The 15,626-nt window shown below is 36.6% G+C and overlaps 1 protein-coding gene across 19 annotated transcripts in view; it reads right to left on the bottom strand.

The window, feature by feature from the left end:
• Positions 1–15,626, bottom strand: part of UBR2 (ubiquitin protein ligase E3 component n-recognin 2) — a 109,947-nt gene that overhangs the window by 29,241 nt on the left and 65,080 nt on the right. For 16 of the 19 annotated variants that reach the window (XR_014061832.1, XR_014061833.1, XR_014061834.1 and 13 more), the window contains 14 exons: positions 15,478–15,588; positions 14,698–14,763; positions 13,017–13,139; positions 12,806–12,869; positions 11,517–11,641; positions 9,432–9,484; positions 7,832–7,934; positions 6,795–6,843; positions 6,209–6,363; positions 2,633–2,735; positions 2,030–2,139; positions 1,843–1,923; positions 1,369–1,547; positions 428–627 (listed from right to left, as the gene is read on the bottom strand). Coding sequence is in view for 12 of the 19 variants with exons in the window: in XM_081518698.1 (XP_081374824.1) it covers positions 428–627; positions 1,369–1,547; positions 1,843–1,923; positions 2,030–2,139; positions 2,633–2,735; positions 6,209–6,363; positions 6,795–6,843; positions 7,832–7,934; positions 9,432–9,484; positions 11,517–11,641; positions 12,806–12,869; positions 13,017–13,139; positions 14,698–14,763; positions 15,478–15,588 (1,522 nt within the window). In the remaining 7 variants the exon portion in view is untranslated. Of the gene's footprint in view, positions 1–427; positions 628–1,368; positions 1,548–1,842; positions 1,924–2,029; positions 2,140–2,632; positions 2,736–6,208; positions 6,364–6,794; positions 6,844–7,831; positions 7,935–9,431; positions 9,485–11,516; positions 11,642–12,805; positions 12,870–13,016; positions 13,140–14,697; positions 14,764–15,477; positions 15,589–15,626 lie in introns of those variants that run through there. The other 3 variants (XR_014061837.1, XR_014061838.1, XR_014061836.1) reach the window with 3 other exon arrangements.

Here is a 15,626-nt window from a genome sequence, read left to right as displayed (position 1 = left end):
CAATAATCTAAATGAGAATCTGGCTCAAGGACTGCTTCTCACAAGGCTGACTCACCAGGATTTCACCCTGGAACCATCCATGAGAAAAGATAATTATTGTCATTTCAGCGTGTCAACTAATTGGAACTTTACAAGTGTGAAGAATGGGAAAGACTGTTAAGTACCAAAGTATGTTAATGTTCTAACACAAAGGACAGCTTTCCTTTGAATCCCTGCTATTTATTAGCTGTGTGCTTCAGGCATGATACTTAACCCACTGGAACATTTCTGCATTTGCCAAGTGAGGAATTCCCACCCAAGTTACCTGCCCAAGATACCAACAAGCCTACAGAGTTATCATCAGATTAATAAAATCTCTGTATGTCACTTACCGTACTAAGTGGCCGTCACTATTAATAGGGCAGATGAGGACATAGCTATGACTTACCTGGATCCTGAATGAATTTACTTCTATCTTTTGATAACACAGTTGATCTCTGAACAAATGCTGCCAGGACCATTGCCTTGCTTTCTGCGTTTACCTCTTGCTCTTCCTGACACAATATACAGGTGACACACTGTCTCTGTTCAGGGACCCGAGTCTGTGCTGGGCCCAGCGCTGTAAGAGTCATATCTGCAACCACAGGGCTGCAATAAAAAGGTTATGAGAATAATTAATGAGCCTAAGAAATTTCTATAGAATCATAGAACAGTAGATTTTAGGTATGTACATACTTAAAACAGTTTTGATGACTTGATTTGAGAGACAAAGTCTTTCATATGTATCAAAATTATCTCCTTAAATTCTCACAGCAATCCACTATGTAACACAGAAGCCAGATGCTAAGTTAACAAGCCTAGTGTACTCATTCATTTATGAATGTCAAGGGTCTTTTGAATAACTTACATTTTAAGCATACACAGGAATTATCCTATCTATAGTCAGAGACATGCTCATAATTATATGCTAATTAGGTCAGATTTCTAAGATTAAATCCTCTAACTACAAGGCCACATAATTTTTCTATCAACTGTTCTAAATGACTCTAGGATTAAGTGTACTTATAAAGAAAAAAGGGGCTTCCCTGGTGACTCAGCAGTAAAGAATCTCCCTGCCTTGCAAGAGATACAGGAGATGTGGGTTTGATCCCTAGGTTGGGAAGATTCCCTGGAGAAGGAAATGGCAACCCACTCCAGTATTCTTGCCTGGAGAATCCCATGGGAGAGGAGCCTGGCGGGCTACAGTCCATGGGGTCGCAGAGTCAGACACGACTGAAGCGACTTAGCACACACACATGCATGCAAAAAAGAAAAAACAAACCAAACCAAACATCTTCCTCAATTGAGAACCACTGGTCAAGCATTTCAAAAACTGTGATTAATTTTTACCCATTATCAAGTACAGCAGAGATAGAGGAATCCAGTTCTAATGTCTGCTGAAAGAGTTCTTTGTTCTCATCAATAAAGTGCCGCTGCATCTCAGACATCTGAGCCATGATTTTTTCTCTGCGCAATCTGGCAATCTCGGCTTTTCTCTTCCTCTCAGCTTTGTCTTTGTCTCTAGAACTCTGAAATTACACTTCATTTAATTAGACCACTAGAGGCTAAATGCACATTTTTCCCCCAAAGGAGAAATATTTGTACTGTAAATACTAATTAGGTTTTTAATCAACTTAACATGCTGAAGAAAAAAAAAAAAGCAGTCCAAAAAGATTGCTACAAAAATAAACAAATAGTGCCACAACTTCTTTGGATTTACATGTTTGTGAATAATATCAACTACCAACTTACTGCAGATAAATTTAATTGCTTAAAGTGAGCTTGCCACAACTTTTCAGTATTACCACACTTTACATCTTATACCTCTTCCATTATGGTTCCTTCTGTCTCTGCCACAGGACTGGTGGATGAACTCTCCCTTAACTTCTTAATAGCATTAAAAGTCTATGAAAAAAAGTATCAGTTACTCTGAAGCTATGAAACATTATAAAATTTAAAGATAAACATTTAATATTTTTCGCAAGAAGCAGAGTGATGTAGGAAACTTTACCTTTAATATCCACCTAATCATATCTTTGTGGACTTCTAGGTAGGGAGCATTCTGCAGTGTTTCCAGCATAGCTAGTATACTAGGTGAGTTGTTTGGAGCCTCACCAGGTTCTAAGGTGGAAGAAAAAAACGGGCATGTGAACAACAGTTAAGACTTCATAGTGCTTACTACCAGGCACAAGAAGATAAAATGAAATTGCTTATAATATCGGCCCATCATTTGATTACAGCTCTTTTAGAAATTTTCAATACTTCTCAAAATGTGACGTATTTGTATTTCACAAACAAGCTGTTAACAACTAGAATGCTTTCATCATTCAAAAACTGACATCTTATACCATATGATTATTTTAAGCTAGCCTCTAGCAAAATTCAATAAAAACCCAGCTGAAACGTCTACCTGAGATTTTACAAGTCTAGGAAAATGAATTAGATCTGATAAGTACACAGGCTCTGATAAAATACATAGGTAAATACAGATAACCTCAGAAATTTGGATTCAATATAATCTACTTAAAACCTGTATGATCAAATAAAAGAGGTTATATTACACTTAAAAAATCACCAATATGTTGAGTTAGTTTAGTAAAAATTGCATACATACTTGATATCTTCTGCGTGAAGGTAAATGTTATGACATGCTCCTCCATGACATTCTCTAAATGCTGTTTTTCTTCTTGCAGTGCCATTCCAATTAAATGTAATACCTAAAATACAAGTACATAATTTTGTAAGAAATAACAAAAAAGAATCCACTACTGAAAAAAAGAGAAATCAAATTATTAAAGATTAAGTATAGTAAAAAATAATTTGAAGTACTAATTTTTATTAAATCCAAACTCTAAAGTTCATTTTCTCATAAAGAATTCCCAGCAAGGAAACAAAAATTTCTATTTCAGCTAGGAAGAAAATTTAATTGCAAATTCTTAAGGTAAGTTACGGAGAAGGCACTGGCAACCCACTCCAGTACTCTTGCCTGGAGAATCCCATGGATGGAGGAGCCTGGTGGGCTGCAGTCCATGGGGTCGCTGACAGTCAGACACGACTGAGCAACTTCACTTTCACTTTTCCCTTTCATGCACTGGAGAAGGAAATGGCAACCCACTCCAGTGTTCTTGCCTGGAGAATCCCAGGGATGGGGGAGCCTGGTGGCTGCCGTCTATGGGGTCGCACAGAGTCAGACATGACTGCAGCGACTTAGCAGTAGCAAGGTAACTTAAAATTACTAACAGCATGACTAGCAATTCATATAATTTTCAGTTTTATTCCATCCCTACACTACAGTCTTAAAAATCACTGATTCTAAGGATCAGTGGTCAAATAATTAGACCTGAAAGCATTGATCATGTAATTATCTAATTTATAATACTAGTTTAGTTTTTCTAACGACTAAAAATCATCTCAGAAAGAGACATACTTTTATCTCTAATGCCACATCATTTATAAAGATGTTCAGCATACCTGATGAAAAATTCATTGCTAGACTTCTAAGAATATAACTACACCGAATCTGTCTGATCTTTATTGTTCTTTACCCTGCTCCCCAATTTTTGAAGGAGATACATGTGTGGTGTCTCTGTATCTTTCCCTATACATAGTTCAGTTCAGCTGCTCAGTCATGTCCGACTCTTTGCAACTCTGCGACCCCATGAACCCTATACATAGGGCTGCTGTGATTGTCAAGACACTTGGAAGAACATTAGTGTGAATGACGTAAAGCCAATGTATACATAAGACAAATGATGTTCATTCCTCTTTTCTCCATCATTCCCACAAATCTTTTGTTCACATAATGCTGACAGTCTCCAGTTTACCACAACTCCATGCTTTTACATTTTATTATTTTTAATTTTTGTAATCTCATTTTATTTTTTAAACTTTTTATTATTGGGGTATAGCCAATTAACAATACTGTGATAGTTTCAGGTGAACAGTGAAGGGATTCAGCAATACACACACGTATCCATTGTACCCCAAAATGCCCTCCTATCCAGCCATGCTTTCACATTTTTAAGCGTATGTTTATAAACAGGAGGGGAGGGGAGCATACCTATACAAATATCTTAGCCAGTGAGATACTTGAGGCTGCTGAGACAATGGGAAACAGCAGCTTTGAAGGAAGGCTCACCTTCACCTGAATTCTGGCTTCACTGCTTTGAAGCTACATGCCTTCAGGGAGTTCCTCTGAGCCTAACTTTGTCATTTTTAAAAAGGGAAAAAACATTAGCTTCCCTCTAGAGTTTTGAGGGTTACCAGTACGGTACATAAAAGTGCCTGGCAAGAATAGGCTAATTCTATTAACTGAGTATTATTATTATCTTACTTTCTAGTTGAGTAACATGGACCAGTTAATTGACTCTCACTGAAACTTGCCTTCCTCATCTATACAGAAGAAAGACTATCTACTAACCATATAGGGGTATTACGTGAATTTAGTCAGATAATAATTTATGAATAATTTAGGAATTATTCTCCAAGCCAGGCTTCAGCAATACGTGAACTGTGAACTTCCAGATGTTCAAGCTGGTTTTAGAAAAGGCAGACGAACCAGAGATCAAATTGCCAACATCCGCTGGATCATCGAAAAAGCAAGAGAGTTCCAGAAAAACATCTATTTATGCTTTATTGACTATGCCAAAGCCTTTGACTGTGTGGATCACAATAAGCTGTGGAAAATTCTGAAAGAGATGGGAATACCAGTCCATCTGACCTGTCTCTTGAGAAACCTGTATGCAGGTCAGGAAGCAACAGTTAGAACTGGACATGGAACAACAGACTGGTTCCAAATAGGAAAAGGAGTACATCAAGGCTGTATATTGTCACCCTGCTTACTTAACTTATATGCAGAGTACATCATGAGAAACGCTGGGGGTGGAAGAAACACAAGCTGGAATCAAGATTGCTGGGAGAAATATCAGTAACCTCAGATATGCAGATGACACCACCCTTCTGGCAGAAAGTGAAGAAGAACTAAAGAGCCTCTTGATGAAAGTGAAAGAGGAGAGTGAAAAAGTTGGCTTAAAGCTCAACGTTCAGAAAACCAAGATCATGGCATCTGGTCCCATCACTTCATGGGAAATAGATGGGGAAACAGTAGAAACAGTGTCAGACTTTATTTTTTTGGGGGCTCCAAAATCACTGCAGATGGTGACTGCAGCCATGAAATTAAAAGACGCTTACTCCTTGGAAGGAAGGTTATGGCCAACCTAGATAGCATATTTAAAAGCAGAGACATTACTTTGCCAACAAAAGTCCGTCTAGTCAAGGCTATGGTTTTTCCAGTGGTCGTGTATGGATGTGAGAGTTGGACGGTGCAGAAAGCTGAGCGCCGCAGAATTGATGCTTTTGAACTGTGGTGTTGGAGAAGATTCTTGAGAGTCCCTTGGACTGCAAGGAGATCCAATCAATCCATCCTAAAGGAGATCAATCCTAGGTGTTCATTGGAAGGACTGATGTTGAAGCTGAAACTCCAATACTTCGGCCACCTCATGCGAAGAGCTGACTCATTGGAAAAGACCCTAATGCTGGGTAGGATTGGGGGCAGGAGGAGAAGGGGACGACAGAGGATGAGATGGTTGGATGGCATCACTGACTCGATGGATATGAGTTTGGGTAGACTCCGGGAGTTGGTGATGGACAGAGAGGCCTGGCGTACTGCAATTCATGGGGTCGCAAAGAGTCGGACACGACTGAGCAACTGAACTGAATTTATGAATGACTTACATTAAAGCTATAAAGTAAAATACAAACAAAGGTTCTGAACTTGCCACTAATTAGCTATAGGACCGTAGTCCCTGACTTTCAATTTCTTCAATTGCATAATGTAAGTATAATGAACTCACAAGTTTTTAAAGAGAATTAAGTAAAAAACAAATGCAAAGATACTACATTATGCAAACATCAGAGTACTGCATAAACAAAGACAGATCAGGACCAGTCAATGAGAGGCAGATCTGCCAAGAAGAGCAGGGTAATCACAACTACATGGTGTAAAAACATCTGCCAAGCTCTCATTTTTATCCTCAGACACAAAAATAGAAACAAAATACTTTATTTCAAAGTAAGATAACACTACATTTTAACCTAAGTGTCCCATGTACAGATATTGAAAGAGTACTTTGTATTTTGGTTTTTACTACAAAACCACTGAAATATAAATAATAAATGTCTTCAAACTTACCCTTTGCAGCATGGACTCAGACCAAATATGTCCACTATGTTCTACAGTCCACTGCAATACTCTCCTCATGATTAACAACATGACATCTGACTGCAAAATGTTAACCAGACTTGCAAACAGAGGGCAGAATGGGGGTAAAACTGGAGGTGGAAGTGCTGAAAATAAAGATATTATTGGCTTCTTTTGTAGAACATGCTTTAAACCAAACCAAACCAAACCAAAAAAACTATGACTTTATTACATACTTTTGACAGCCTTAAAAGAATATTTGCATCTTAGAGCTATATTTTACCTTCTCAGGTCAGTTAAATGCATAAAAGTAGCTCCATAATAACAGTAGTACAAAAGAAGGTCTTTCTTTTCCCTAGAAATGTCTGAAGATCTGAGATAAAACCATTAACTCAGAGGTGACTCAGTATAAGACCATGTCTATACTAGCCTATATATTAGTCCTTTAAATGTTTATTCATTCAGAAAGCTTACATTTAAATCTTTCACTTCACCAAGGATCATTATCATAGTCTATGGAAAACAACCTTTAACCATTAAGAGACTGACAGGAGATTTTGGGAAAGATTAAAAATACCTGTATCTTCTTTATTTTGTCTTTTCAATTTCCGTTGAGCTTCCTCTGCCTAATAAAAATGAATTAATTTGGACAGAGAATAAGTAATATGAAACAATTTAATATCCAAAACTACTGATATAAGTTAATCTTTGTCATACTAACTTCTGATTTTAGGAAATTTCTATCCTTAATTTTGTCATCACCCTGAAATTGATATCAAGGTTAATTTCCCCTTCCACTAAGAGAATCCCCCAAGTGGATTCTTTCTTGGTTTAAAATGCAGGGGAAACATGTATCAACAAAGTCAAAAAATTATTTAGGTTTGAGCTCTATTTCATGCATCAAAAATGAATAAACACTGCTATATATAAAACAGATAACCAACAAGGACTTACTACATAGCACAGGGAACTATATTCAATACTTTATAATAACCTATAAGGGAAAAGTATCTGAAAAACTATATATATATATATATATAAAAAGACTGAATCACTGTACTGTATACCTGAAACATAACATCGTAAATCGACTATACTACAAAAAAAAAAAAAAGATCAACCAACTAGTAAACAAAAGCTTCATGCTTAAGTTTTGTTTAATGCCATTTATTCAAAACTTATTTTTAAGAGTAAACTGCTAAAAGGCAAAATTTAACTAGTTAAATTCCATAAGTCACCATGGGAAAGCATAATGTTAAGCAATTCTGAAATGTGTGTAAAACAGGTTAATTGATTACCATACAGGTTGACGATTTGTCTTCAAAAGCCAATAAAATACATACAATTAGATATGTGTAGGTATGTGTATAATTATATAGATCTCTTTTATGTATGCACAAAATACTAAGGGGAAAACCCCATATGTTAAGTGGTGGTATTATAGGTAATTTGTACTTTCTTCTTTATACCTTTCCATATTTTCCAAATTTTCTACAATAAAAATGTGTCCTTTTTCAATCTGTGTGAAAAGCAGTAAAAGCTGTTTAGGAAAAAACAAAAACAAAAAAACTCCAAGCAACCCCTTCCCAATATACTTTTAATTTTCCCAATTACCTTGGACTGCTCTGCCCTTGAAAAGTGATAGAAATACAAGTTGAACTCTTTGGCACACTCTGGTTTCAGTTCATACATGCCTCGTCCTGTTAATCCAGGTTTCCTTTGGGGAAGAAAAAATTCTTAAATCTCATATGTTGGACTTCCCTTGTGGTCCAGTGGCTAAGAATCCGCCTGCCAATGCACGGGACATGGGTTTGATCCCTGAACTGGGAAGATTCCACTTGCCACCAGGCAACTAAGTTTGTGTGCTGTTACTACTGAAGCCACGCTCTAAAGCCTGTGCTTCACAAGAAAAGCTACCACAGTGAGAAGCCTGTACAACTAGAGAGAGCCCATGCATAGCAACCAAGACCCAGGGCAGCCAAAAATAAATTAAAAAATAAATAATTAAAAAATCTCATACACTGCTGGTGAGTATAAGCTGGAACTACTTTCTATGGATTCATTTGGTAATCTATATCCAAAGCTTTATGTGCATCCATTTTATCTAGCATGTCTACTGTGGATTTATTCTAACTGGACACGGGAATGTGATAGTCATTGTAGTGACAACAATTTTAAGTCTAACAATAAGGGACAGGTAACACACATCACGCTATCTCCAAACAACTGAAAACTATTAAAAGTGATGCTAACTTCTATATTTTGACATGTAAAGATGTCTATGAAAAGTTCTACCATGTGAAAAAAGCAGGTGTAATTTGGGTTGAGAGAATTTTTTTTTAAATCATTTACTTTATTTATATTTATTTTGGCTGTGCTGCATCTTTGTTGCTACATGGGCTTTCTCTAGTTGCAGAGAGCAGGGGCTCCTCTTAGTTGCGGTGTGCAGGCTTCTCACTGCAGTGGTTTCTCTTGTTGCAGAACAGCGGCTCTAGGTGCATGGACTTCAGTAGCTGCTGCACTTGGGCTCTAGATCACAGGCTCAGTAGTTGTGGCACATGGACTTAGCTGTTCCACGGCATGTGGGATCTTCTTTGATCAGGGATTGAACCCAGGTCTCCTGCACTGGTAGGTGGATTCTTTACCACTGAGCCACCTGGGAAGCCCCTGAGAATCTCTTTTATAGTTTTTTTTTTTTTGATACTTCCCCTAAAAACATGTATTGTTTTTAAAATCAACAGAAATAAAGACATTGTCATTGAAGTGAGGAGAAAAGAAAAAGCAGGATTAAGAAACTGCCTCAACAACCTTAAGGGGATAAACTAGTTTATTGATTGGGTGACACACTGGACACTGAAGAAAGCATTATTCAGAGGCTGACCCACAGCTCAGGCGGCACATTCAAATGGAAACAAAGGAAGCATAATGCATTTACTTAAGATCAGGTTAATTTCAGCTATTTGAAACTATCAGCTATGAACACCTATTTGAATACAATGAAAATTCTCATGTATCTACTTTAAGTTGCTAAGCACAGGGCTAGATCATAGAAGAGAAATGTCAGTGAGAAATCTAGTTCAGAATTACATGTCTGAAAATGGCTGTCACTCTCTGAAAACAACAATTTTATTCTTAATTCCATCAAAGGAAACACTCTAAGAAAAATTAATGTATAAAATAAAATCAAATGTGAAAAAATAGAAAATAAACTCACTTGAAATGGGCAACTGCTTCAATCACACTCTCCATGCCAGTCTCTTTGTTCTCCTAAAGGTACAGGAAACAAATGTGTTTCATGTTAATAACAGTACTTGCTAGCAGTCTGAGCGTTGTGCTTTTATATCATTAAGCTTCATAGGGCAATCATATAAAGTAATACACTACTGTCTCAGTTTCTACAGATGAGGATTCCATAGGAAACATGATTAATATGCAGTTGGGGAAATTTACTTGGTAAGCTAACATTCACTCAGACTGATACAATTAAAAACAAGTCACCATATGAAATCAAGGTGACAGCTTTTAAAAGTAATGAAATAAAAACACAAAGTATACATAACATTTAAACAAAATTTATATCTTTGTAATATTTTCTGAAATAGTTACACTAATTTCCTATCTATCTTCATTAAAACAGTATTTTCCAAATCATATCTTATTTGTGACAAGATGGTGATAGGAATTGTGAGAATAAAAGAATTCTCTGGTCAAAAATGTTTGGTAGATATAGATGCCATCACTTTGTACAAGGTATTTGCATTTTTAAAGTGAAAAGTGAAGTCGCTCAGTCGTGTCCGACTCTTTGCGACCCCATGGACTGTAGCCTACCAGGCTCCTCCGTCCATGGGATTCTCCAGGCAAGAATACTGGAGTGGGTTGCCATTTCCTTCTCCATGCATTTTTAAAATGCTGTTTAAATTTTATTTCTTCCTATTCTAACATCTAAGTGAAACTATAATTGTTCCCTCATTTCCTGCATTAAAAAGTACCTGCATAAACAATTAGAAATGGAAATGGCAAAAGTAGCCCATTAACAGAGACCTAAAAAAAAGTACATGTAATTTTTATTCTGAATAGATATTTAGTGATATTAAAAATTATTATTTTTTTAGGTGTGATAACTGGCAAATGCACAGGTTTTTTCTAAAAGCTTATATATTTTGGATCAACCTTGGCACTCCTGACATTTGGACTAGATAGATCTTTATTGTGGGAGTCTGCCCTGTACTGTAGGATGTTTAGAGTATCCTGGCCTCTGTTGAATGGATACCAGGAACACATACACTCAGGCCTGAGTAGTGACACTGTCAAATGGTCTCCTCCTGGGGTGGGGGGCGCCAAAATTGCCCCTGGTTGAGAACCACTATTTTAGATATATACAATTCTATTTATAGATGAAATGGTTAATCTGGTATTCTCCACAAAATAACCCAGTGAGGGTGTAGGGATTAGTGGTTAGAGTAGAAATAAGATTGGTCATCTGGTGAAACTGGTGATGGATTCATTATACTATGTTCTCTAATTGCTATAGATGTTTGAAGTTTTTTAAGTTTGAAATAAGACAAAGTTTAAGAGAAGTATTACAATGCCACAAGTAAAGGTTTAAATCCCAGAAGAATGAAAATTAAGGTTCAGAGTTCTAATCGATGTTTCAAATATGGGAAAACATTTTGAAAAACCTTTCCCAACTGTAATTGGGGTTTCTGAAAAGCCCCAGGGCTGAAAAATAGGTGGCAGAGGACCTTAAGATTCTCGGAGGAAAAACAGCTACAACTTACCTACGAATGCCCATATGAATGTTAATTTACATTCACTAAAATGAGAGGAATGGCTTAAAGAGTCTTTGGATGCTTTAGAAGGAAAAAACTCTAGCAAACTTTAGTTTATACAACATAGTTGAGTAGGTATTTCTAGGTTACAAAGCATTATCTCTACCCATCACAACTTTATACTAAACACCCTATCAACAATCCTTCTTTAATGGATATGTAAATTTAGTTCTAAGGAACACGTTTTCTTTTATTCAGTAGCATTATCTCTTTCAAGGCTTCACTATAAAGGATTCTATTTCTTTGCTTTCCACTCCTAGTACCCAGTATTTTCTTTTTCTATTTATTTCTAGTAAGAGTGACTAGAGTTATACATGTGCTAGCACTGTAGTTTTTACAATTGTGGGAAAAGTATACAGAAGTCAATCTATACACACTAGACGGACAGATAAAGGTTTAAATATTTCCATATATTTATGGAAGGGTTTATGAAAGGATTTCCATATATTTTTTAAAATGTAGGTACTTACATCTTCAGGTAAAGACTTTACCAATTCACTATGAGCCATAGGTTTGATGCTCAACTGATGGATAATCTCTCGTTTAATCTCATCTGTAGTATTAACCTGTCCAACTCCAGGACTAAATCTCTCTCCTGTCAACAATGAATAAGTACATATACAAACACTTAACAATCATAATATTTATAAGCAATACATATTTAAAATTCATGCAACACAATATATTTTTCTTTCTGTACAATGGGAAAGCAATGATTGGTCAATAAAGCAGGGTGAGAGCAGCTCCCAATCATCTTTCTGAACCTCTGACACAACAGGTGACTGTAGTCTTCAGCCATGGAGAGAGAATTCTGGTTGCTGTTTTCAAAGAATGAGATCAGAAGGTGGGAAGGGACTAGAAACAGCAGCTGTACCAGCAGCCTATGAAACTGCTTTCAAGTCATCTGCCATGTGGTAGGAGGAAGGGACAGCCCTCTTTTGCCCTTTGATCTAATGGCAAATAAGGTATCACCTTCTGAGATCTCCTTCTTTGGTATTACATCCTGACAGTAGCCAGGATTCTCTGCTCCAGGACTGCTGAGAGTCTGAAACAGTACGGGAGGAAGGAGAAAGTAAAGCATACAACAGGAAAGATGGAGGCGACAGGACTGAGAATATAGATAGTGAGAACACTTGCGCACCACAAAGCCATGGAGAGAAACACAGCTAAGATATAAAGTAACAATAAACAGCTCCTAAATATCCTATTCTTGTTTGCTAAATTCTCCTGTCCCATTTTATTCCTAACTCACAATCTTCCAGTTTATCCTGCATTAGCATTTGTCTTCTCCCCTTCTTCCAAAGCACTGAAGTGCTGTTACTCTCATCATTACAGTAACCAGAGGGGAAAATAAAAATATATACTCTAATCTCCTTCCCCTAAAACTGAGTAACTGCTCAAACAGAAGAAACAGTTCAGATTCTAAACTATTTGCTACCACAAAAGTCAATATAGGACTTCCCTGGTGAAGGAAGGTCTTCCAGTGGTTAAGAATCCGCCTGCCAACGCAGGGGACATGGGTTCAATTCCTAGCCCAGGAAGATTTCACGTGCTGTGGGGCAACTAAGCCCATGTGCTACAACTACTGTGCTCTGCAACAAGAGAAGCCACTGCAATGAGAAGCCCGTGCACTTCAACTAGAGAAAGCCCACGCACAGCAACAAAGACCCAGCACAGTCAAAAATAAATAAATAAAAAATTTTAAAAGTTTTTAAAAAGTCAATATAATACATAAATGTTTCAAAATATCCAAACTTACCAACAAGCATTATAATGAGGTATAGCATTTCTTCTATTAGAGTGTTGTTCTGCTGAACTAAATCCTGAAACCATCGGGGGCAATGGAAGAGAGCAAGTTCAGAGATAAGAATAAGAATCATCTGTATTACCTCAGATGATTAAAATAATCAAAAAGAATGAAAGGCGCTTCTCTAACAATTGTGTTGTGGTCTCATAAGGCATGCTCTTACCTTATGGGGAGTCTCAGAACTAATTTTCTTCCCATAATCAGGGGTACTGAAAATCTGATAAAGTTCAAAGCGGCTAAGCATTATCATCAGGAAATGATTTGGATCCATCATAGAGACACCTGTCTTTTTTTAAAATGTATGAAAGAAAGGAAAAGAGGAAGGTCAAAAGGGCTACTAAACAATTAGTGAGACATATTCTGGTTTGCACATGAGATAGCAGCTTACTCGTTCATCAGTTCCAATAAAAGATGAGGACTCATTTAGCCCCAGTCCTTACTTGTGATAGCCACAAGTGTGGACAGGAATCTATGCTGGTAAAACAAAACAAAACACGCCCTGAACCCACATATCATAATAACATGGACTACACATTCTCATCCCTTTTAATGCTTTGAATTAGTTGTATCCCTATAAATTCAGTTCAAGGTTTTATGTCAGTGTTGTCACTGTCAGGGGTACGACTCTGAGAGAAAAGTGGTACAGTAATAAAACTTTCAGTATTTTTTTTTTAAATGCATGTCATATTAAAGTCTTATCAAGAACTCAAACTAATTTTTAGTAATAAACACTATACTAAGTGAAATGCTGGCTTTTAAATATTAGTTTTAATTCTCCTATAATCTCATTTGTACAGATTCTCAATCAACTTGAATTTTAATTTTTAACTTATTCTATAATTCCTAAATCCACTCAGCAATAATATGGAAACACTACTCTGTGACAAGCACTATGCTACATAAATGGACATAAAAAGGACCAAGAGAGTTGTCACAGTTTAGTGTAGAGGAAGGAAAGTAAATAGGCAACCACAATCCAGAGTTATGAATGCTCTGGTGGGGATAGGCATCATGCTATGGGCCTTCCCCAAAAGGATACACAGCCACGTTTTAGTATGTCAGCTTTCTGGAGAAAGTGATGCTAAACTAAACATGAAGATATGTAGGAAAACAAGACAGGTAGCAAACAGAAAAGGAAGAGGGTGGGGTGTACAACCTAGGCAAGAAAATAAATAAATGTACAAATTTTAAGACTTAATGGAGAATATGACAAATTCAGGGAGTTTTTAACACAGTTAAGTATTGAAGGCCTTGAAAATCAGTTTGAGGGATTTGGGGCTTTATAATCTGAGTTCAGTGAAGAAAGGATGGCTTTCAGATTTCTGACTCTAATAACTGTATAGATTGTTGAACAAGTCACCAAGATAGAGAAACTCTGAAGACAGGAAGAAGGTATGGAGGACACAAGTGGATTTATTTTGAGTATGTGAAATATGAGATATGTTCAGGAAACCAGATGGAAATGTTCGATCAGTTATTTTAGCCATATGAATTTGGAGCTTAGTAGATAAGGGCTAGGTGGCTTCCTTGGTAGCTCAGTGGTAAAGAATCTGCCTGTAATGCAGGAGATGCAAGTTTGATCCCTGGGATGGGAAGATCTCTAGAGAAGGAAATGACAGCCCACTCCAGTGTTCTTGCCTGAGAAGTACCATGGACAGAGGAGCCTGGCAGGCTATAGGCCATAGGGTTGCAAAAGAGTCGGACACAACTTAGCAACTGAACAACAACAGATAAGAGGTAGATCAAAGTTACAGATTTGAGAGTGATCCTAAGTGTCTGGGTCTGGTGAAAATAAAAAGAAAAACTCCCCCAAACCTTTAAATTTAATGCTTTTAATTCATTACCTGAAGCATTACTATATCCTTATCAAACATTTCACGTCTACATTTCACATTGTGGTAGTAATAAATCTAAAAAAAAAACATAAGTAATTATATTGGGTAAACAGGTTTTTATTTGTGTAGTTCTCTCCTCTCCCCACCACCAAAAAAGCACATGCGTTTTGTGCATGTGAGTATAAGAACATGCAAACATGTACACACAATGTGGTTTCCCCAGCAGTGAATGCTATCTTAATAGAGACTAATTAGAAATTTCCAGATTATAGTATGGAAACTCTATGGAACTTTATGGTTCACATTTTGCAGCCAACTTTCTGGGTCTCCTAATAAAGTTCTTTCAATGAGATTTATAGCTATCAAAAGTAGAGAAAAATCCTATACCAAGTCTTGGCGAGGTTTAAAAATTAAAACCTTAATTTCAGAGCTATATTAACAGAACTTTTATCATTTAACCCAATTTTATAATTAAAGTAGATGAAATCTTGATTTTTCATTATGTTTTTAAAAATATCAAACTTTGTTCTAAAAATGACTTCAAGTGAAAATTAAGTTCATTTCTACTTTTGATATTGTTTCTTAATAAAATAGGATTAAAAGCTCTAAGAAACTTTTGGTTTAACATTATATCTATCTTGTCAAATAGTTTTTAATAAAAAATTTTTAAGGTTCATTTCCAGTGGCCATCCAACACTTTTAATATAGATGACTTTCGATGACTATTATAACTGCCACAGAAACTAAAGAATGGACTGAAAACTCTTCACAGAATTAAAAACCACTTACCTGGTTTACGAGAGAGAAACCATTTCTTCTCCACATTCCTGCATGTACTTGGGCACATAAAACAAGACATCTAAGAGGATGTTCTATCAACATGGGTGGGCTAAGTTCACTCTGTGTATACAAAAAAACCACAAAAATCTCAACTCTAT

The sequence above is a fragment of the Giraffa tippelskirchi genome, chromosome 8, assembly GCF_054371585.1.
Source record: "Giraffa tippelskirchi isolate mGirTip1 chromosome 8, T2T-mGirTip1v1.2.pri, whole genome shotgun sequence".
Classification (NCBI taxonomy): Eukaryota; Metazoa; Chordata; class Mammalia; order Artiodactyla; family Giraffidae; genus Giraffa; species Giraffa tippelskirchi.
Note: the sequence above shows the minus strand (reverse complement) of the source record. Positions and strands in the feature narration are given on the sequence as shown.